The 7,267-nt window shown below is 44.4% G+C and overlaps 1 protein-coding gene across 2 annotated transcripts; it reads left to right on the forward strand.

The window, feature by feature from the left end:
- Nucleotides 1-231: 231 nt before the first annotated feature.
- On the forward strand, nucleotides 232-3,050 carry Timm10 (translocase of inner mitochondrial membrane 10). Of its 2 annotated transcripts, none has more exons than XM_027944536.2 (3): nucleotides 232-353; nucleotides 782-897; nucleotides 2,602-3,050. In XM_027944536.2, the coding sequence occupies exons 2-3, from the start codon at nucleotides 827-829 to the stop codon at nucleotides 2,801-2,803; spliced, it is 273 nt and encodes a 90-aa protein (XP_027800337.1). In that variant the 5' UTR covers nucleotides 232-353; nucleotides 782-826; the 3' UTR covers nucleotides 2,804-3,050. The 2 variants fall into 2 exon arrangements, with proteins under 2 accessions (XP_027800337.1, XP_027800338.1); XM_027944537.3 differs by lacking the exon at nucleotides 232-353 and adding an exon at nucleotides 375-483.
- Nucleotides 3,051-7,267: the final 4,217 nt, after the last annotated feature.

A 7,267-nucleotide genomic window follows, 5' to 3' on the forward strand; every position in this document is an offset into this window, starting at 1 on the left:
CCCTTCCCTACACCAAACACACTCAAACTTCCCGGGGATGACCCCACGAGTCTTGAAGTCTAATCAGGCTGCAGGCGCTCTGCACACCCGACACCCCTCTATGGTACGTAGGCGTCCCCTCTAGCATTTGAAAGTCGCCTTCCCCCTCGGCCAGCCGGCAGCTCCCTCTCTATGGTAGAGGATTTCCCAGCAGCGCCTCAGTGGTATTTCTTTCCGGATCAAAGAGGAGGCGGGACTTCTCTCCCGGAAGTGGTCCACGTGCTTCCGCCGTGATCTATTTGGGCACCCGGCAAGTTTCTAGTATTTGCTTAAATTGGCGACACGGTGGGCACTGTGTCTCGCACCAATCTGTGGTGAGTGAGTCGTGGCCTTTGACCTCATGGTTTCTGAGGTAATGGCATCGCCATTTCGGAAATGTAGCCGTTGGACCGGGTCCGCAGCACCTCGTTTTCAGCGTCGAGTCCAATTTCCAGGGCCCTAGAGGTTGGACCCGCGGTTTTTGTGTTCCTCCGGTGTCTCGATCTTTTCCCGGATAAGGGTGACCTCAGGGACAGGGTTCAGGGCTCGGGGGCTCGTTTTCCAGGACCTTCAATGACATCCTGAGTGACCTTGGGCTAGGCACTGACCCTTTAGGGCTTTTTCCCCCACTTCTGGGAGAGGGATGGTTAAAGCTCGTTGGCTCCTGTCGGTCCCACGCCCTGTGATTCCTCGGAGTCCGCTAGCCCCTGGGAGGGAGGGTGAACGGGAGTGGGTCGGTGCTGAAGCTGATGGCTGCTCCTAGGACTAGAAAACCAGGAGGAGGTTCCCTGCACGGTGCTGGGCCGAGATGGATCCGCTTAGGGCCCAACAGCTGGCAGCTGAGCTGGAGGTGGAGATGATGGCGGACATGTACAACAGGTAAGGAGAGCCTCTCTGCGCTAACCTGTGTTGGAAAATTAGCCCTGATCACCCTTCGCGAAGGCAGAGGTGGATGTCTTCTAACAGATGCGTTCCCCTCACTGTGGGGAACCTTGAGGCCTGCCTTCCCCATCCCCACCCCATATTTGGTACTAATGTAGATGCACTATAGTCACTAGAAGGACTTGGGAGTTTGGTTGGAATGGAACTGGCATGAAGGAGCAAGAGCAAGAAGAGAAGCTCTAAGAGTCTCTGGTTAGTTTTCAAGAACAGTTAAGGCCGGGTGTGGTGGCACACACCTGTGATCCCAGTAGCTCAGGAGGCTGAGGCAGAAGGATTGCAAGTTCAAAGCCAGCCTCAGCAACTTAGCGAGGCCCTATCTCTAAATAAAATATAAAAAAGGGCTGGGGATGTGGCTCAGTGGTTAAGCTCCTCTGGGTTCAATCCCTGGTACCAAAAAAAAAAAAAAAAAACCAGTTAAACATTTCCTTTAGTAGTTAATATTTACTCTATCAGGCATTTGTCAAGCTTTTTATATGCATTATCTTTTTGTTTTTCCCTTTGGTGGTACTAGGGATTGAACACGAAGGCACTTTAACACTGAGCTACATCCCTAGCCCTTTTTATATTTTATTTTGGGCCAGAGTCTAGGTTGCCCAGGATAGCCTTGAAATTGAGATCCTCCTGCTTCAGCCTCTGGCTTCACTGGGATTATAGGCATACTCTACTGTACGCAGCTGCATTATCTTTTTTTAATTCTTAAAATAATCCAGTGGGTTTATTTTATTAGTCCCATTTTAAGAAGAGGAAATTGAGCCTTCTACAAGTTAAAAACTTCATCAGGGCCCACGCAAGTCAGTAGCAGTGTCAGGTCTAGTACGTCAGTATGACTCCACAACTGGTGCTCTCAATGATTTGGCAAATCTGGGAATAGTCCTGGCTCCACCAGGGATTATACTATTTGATAAACATTTCCTCATCTATAAAATAGACATATAATAGTACCCAACTCATAGAGACATTAAAAACATTAAATACAAAGGGCCTTTGCATCAAGCCCAAACAGGAAACAATCACATATTTGCTACTTTTATCAGCTCAAGTTCTCTGAATTGTTTGATTTGGTCTTGGAAGTTATAAATTAGAATGATTTTGGGGGTAGGTACCAGGGATTGAACCCAGGGATGCTTAACCACTGAGCCCCATCCCTAACTTTTTTTTTTGAGACAGGTCTTGCTAAGTTGTTTAGGGCCTCAGCCTCCCGAGCTACTGGGATTACAGGCGTGTGCCACCACGTCCAGCAGAATGATTTTTAGATGTAAACTGTGAAGTCAGACTGCCTAGTTCTATGTGATCCTCAACAAATTACTGAGTCTCTCTGTGCCTTAATTTCCTCATCTGTAATATGAGGATAATGATGTGCCTATTCCACAGAAGTATCAGAAGGATTGCATAAAAAGAATCTATGTAAAGCTCTTAGCATGAGGCTTGTTATACATCCAGCATTCAACAAATAGTCATTGTGTCTGGGCTCAAAGGAGGTTCCTACTCTCTGAAAACCCTCCAAGATGTTTGAAGTGCAAAATGAGGATTCACACTGTTTTCTTGGGGGAGATGAAATCAGTATACAGGGTTGGAATGACTGTGGGTTCCTGGGATGCCACAGGATGCTGCTTGCTGGACTTTATCCTTCTCTCTCCCCAGAATGACCAGTGCCTGCCACCGGAAGTGCGTGCCTCCCCACTATAAGGAAGCAGAACTGTCCAAGGGCGAGTCTGTATGCCTGGATCGATGTGTCTCCAAGTACCTGGATATCCATGAACGGATGGGCAAAAAGTTGACAGAGTTGTCTATGCAGGATGAAGAGCTGATGAAGAGAGTGCAGCAGAGCTCTGGTCCTGCATGAGGTCCTCAGACAATATACACCTGGGGTGCACCTTGCTCCTCCCATTTGTTTAATAAAAATGCCCCTATTGGGTGTCGAGTGAAGACTGCCAGGCCTAGGCTTTCTCTGGAGCATCTCCAGGAGCCCTGGGTGTGGTAGAACTGTCTTGTGGAAGGGATAGTTGTCACACTGGTATGTGACTTGTGTATGTTTGTGTGTATGTGTGTATATATATATATGTATATTAAAGCAAGTTTGTTGACACCTACTATGTTTAAAGCAGTATGCTTAGTGTTTGGAAATTAAAAAAATCAAACACAGCCTCTACCAGCAGAGGGAGTCCAAGATAGTGTTTTAAGAGTGTGAACAGTTAAAGGCTGGGATATAGCTCAGTTGGTAGAGTGCCTGCCCTGCATGCATAACACACACAAAAAAAAGTATGAACAGTTAAGATAGCTTAGATTTGCACCTGGGATCTGTCTCTGGCTGTGTGACCCTGAATGCGACATTTCTCTGGGCTTTAGCTTTCCCATCTGTAAAATGGGGATGATCAGAGAGCTATTGTGGAGATTAAGTGAGTTAATATGAGAAAAACATATTAAATGCTTTGCTGACAATAGCATAATGACTTGGGTGTAGGAAGCACTAACTAAATATTTTTTAAAAATTTGAAATTAAGTGGAGAAAAGCAGGCATTTCCACAAATGATAGAAAGAAAAGATGTAAAGGAGAGTGTGAAAAGTAGATGGGATTTGATAGAGGGCAATGTCAAGTTGAGGGACCCAGCTTCATGGTAATCCAGGCAGAGACTGAGTAACAGCCACTGTCATTCAGTGTTCACCTGAGTCAGACTCTGCTCCTCACCCTTCATACAATATCCAAGCTAATCCACCTGTCTGGGCTAAAGGCCTTATTGAGAAATGGAGGTTCAGAGAGGTGGCTGCTTGCAGGTCATGCAGGTGGAGCAATATTGTGGAGGCCAGGGTTTATGCTTCATGTGCTGTCTTACTTGGTGGAGTACAGCAAGCTTACATCCTGTCTGAGGAGTCCCCTTAGAGGACTGTACAGCTTTTAGACATGTGTGTTGTGCAAGGTGGGATTTTGGTTGACCCCGTGGCACCTGTAGCAGTACCATCAGAGTGGGTCTTCATGGTGGAGATGTCTGGGATGGAAGTAGGTTATTGGAGATGGAGTAAAGGAGAGAATAGAGGCAGTGAATTTTGGGCTTACAAGTGCAGGTTCAGGCCAGACTGACTGGGTTTGAGTCCTCACAGATTTTTCTAGCTGTATGATCTTGGGTGGGCATTTAACTGCCTCATTTAACCCCCTAATAAAAATATTGAGATGCCTAACTGGGTGGTCATCAAATTTAACCATTAATAACTAAAACACTTTGAAAAGTGCATACTTATACTAACCCATTTTGTCTCATTGTCCCCGATGTGAAACTTAAAAAAAAACAAACTAACAAATATTAGCCTATTTTGATGTACCTGTGTTGAAATATTTGTAAAATTGAAAATTTGGGACTTAGTGGTTTATGTATTCAATAGTAGCTCTTTTCATTGCTAAGTTTGGCAGGAGGTGGAGACCCCAGAGGGACCCCTGTAAAACTCAAAACCATTGTCTTGCCTTAGGCATAGGCAGAATGTTAAGGCTCCTTTCCAGGTACTGCAGTACAGTTTGGGCCAACAGGTGGCACTGTCTGCTCACAGGTCTGCCTGCCTTGGACAGTTCCATAAATGTTTATCACTTGTTCTCTGCTAGTGTCATACTTGGAAGAAAGGGACAGTGGTGAGGCAAAACTGTACCTGACCTCAAGTTTATCCAGGAATGGCAAGAATTCTCCATGCATAGCTGGAACAGATAGAAGTGTGGAAAAGAGGTTTCCACTGAGTAATAGCACTTGCGAAGGCTTTGAAGCAGCAGAAATGGGGAGTACTTGTACTGAGGAAGCAAGACACAGCAAGGCTGGGATGTTGAGTGTGAAGAGAGGTGGAGCTGAGAGACAGGCCTTGAGGGCTGGGAGGTACAGTTCCCAAAGAGCCTAACTATGTTAAGGGGAATTTGGATTTTTTCCTACTAAGAGCATCAGAGAACAGTTGAAGGAATTAAATCCTTCAGTGACAATGACATCTGCATTTTAGAGGCTCACTCTCATTATCAGCCAGACAGACAAGTGGTAGGTGATGGTAGGTAATGGATTAAAAGGAGACGTGGCAAGGAGGCAGTGAGGAGGGAAGGATGATGGAAGAATGGCTTAGTTTATTGAGTTGCAATAGCACACTAAGCTCTGTGCTAAGTCCCTTAAGTACATAATTCCAATTAATCTTAACCACAGCTGTGTGAGGTAGGTGTGAGTATTCTCATTTTACAGATAAAGAAGCTGAGAATCAAGGGTTAGTAACTTGCCTAAGTCATGCAGCAAGCAGGTAGCAGAGCTGGGTTCCAATTTAGACACTAGAGGCCACGTTAACCACTACCTTAGGTTTGAGGGCAATGGTCCCTAGTGGGAAATATGTCTGCAGTTTCACATTTTGTTTAACAATATTTATTATTGGCCTGCTAAATGCAGGATGCTATGGCAAAATGTCCAAAGTGAGTTAGCTAGACCCTGTCCCCAGTGTGCAAGAGTGCTGGCTGGGGTGGAGAAAAGGAGAAATGGAGTTCACACTTAAAGGGAGTAAGAAAAATGGATTAGGCCCTTTCTGCCTAGGAAAGAGTAATAAACTCTTAATCCTCAAATGTGTTTTTGCTTGATTATCAATTTTAAATATCAGGAAATGTCTCATAAAAATCTGCAATTCGGTGTTTTTCAAAAAGTTAGATGAAGCTAGGCACAGTGGTGCATGCCTGTAATCCCAGCAATTTGGGAGGCTGAGGCAGGGGGATCACAAGTTTGAGTCCAGCTTCAGCAACTAAGTGAGACTTTGTTTCAAAAAATAAAAAGGATTGGGTATTTAGCTCAGTGATAAAATGTCCCTGGGTTCAATCTCAGTACAAAAAAAAAAAAAAAAAAAAAAAGATCTGACAGTAAGTCAACCTGCATTCCTGGTTGGCAGCAGTCTGTAGGATGGGAAGAGGCTTGGCCATTCACCAAACCTACCACCACTAATTTCTTCTGTCCTTCTCATCATCTGCTTGACTTGCAGGCATCTGGTCTGGGTCTTTAGCTCTGGGTGTTGAGATGAACTGGATGCTACATGAGAAAACATGTTAAATATCTGTAATAGGCAGCTTGAAAGATCACTGGAACCTCCCTTGAGTATGTACTATACCTTCAGACTTGCTTCTAATAAACAGAACTGGCAAAAATGAGGGGATACCAATCCAAAGTTAAGTTACTGGTGGGACGCTAACTCCAAGGTTAAGTTACAGAAGATTGCAATGTCTAGTAGTGCCTCTCCCTGTCTTTCTCTTTTCTTCCCTTCCTCTTGCTTACTCTGATGAAGTTAAGCTTATTTCCATGCTGTGAACTGACCTGTGAAGAGGCCCATGTGGTTAGGAACCAAGGGCAGCCTCCAGCCAACAGCCAGCAAGGATCTGAATCATCCACCATGTAAGTGAGTGTGGACGCAGATCCTTCCCCTGCCAAGCTTTCAGAAGACTGCATTCCTGGCCCACACTTCGCAGTGTGTAAGAGACCCTGCAGCCGATCCACCTAAGCTGCACCCTATCTCCTGACCTACAGAAACTGGGATAATGTTGTTTTAAGACAACATGTTTTGGGGTCATTTGTTACTCAGCAATGGATAATAAATACATGTATAGATAATGAATACACAACTGATGCAATTGACCAAGACTGGTCATTTCACACCTATACCTAGAATGTGCCAGGTACCATTCTAGGCACTTGGGATGCATCAATAAACAAAATAGATAAAGATCCTTGCTCTCTTGGAGAAAGAAAAAAAAATATATATATATATGGTTTCACATAGAAGTCTGGGTGAGCAGTACTGTTCTGAAAGGAAGACAGCTCCTTCAGCATTTGGGGAAAGCTTCATAACCTCTTTCAGGTTTTAGACAATTAAAAAGCTGGCAAAGTGGGGCATGCTTGTAATCCCTGTGACTTTGGAGACGGAAACAGGAGGAAATTTGAGGCCAGCCTCAGCAATTTAGCAAGGCCCTAAGCAACTTTTGATCCTGTCTCAAAACAAAAAAACTAAAAAGGGCTGAGTATGTGGCTTAGTGGTTAAGTGCCCTTAGGTTTAATCCCCAGTATCAAAACAACACAAACAACAACAAAACCCTTTAAAAAACTGTGAACCATTTTCCCAACGCATGTAGGATTTTTCATGCAATTATAGAGATTTTCATAAAAGCTTTTATGGGCTGACCTGAGAGGAGTCTTGAGACAAGTATTGTTTTAGGTGCTGAGGCAAAGAAGAAACAAGATTTTAAAAAATTAGAATGGGAGACATGTGTTAAAAACAGGTGCTTTCTGTGATAAGTGTTAAATAAGATGTTTAGGGAGTGTGG

This window comes from Marmota flaviventris, chromosome 9 (genome assembly GCF_047511675.1).
Source record: "Marmota flaviventris isolate mMarFla1 chromosome 9, mMarFla1.hap1, whole genome shotgun sequence".
Taxonomy (NCBI): Eukaryota; Metazoa; Chordata; class Mammalia; order Rodentia; family Sciuridae; genus Marmota; species Marmota flaviventris.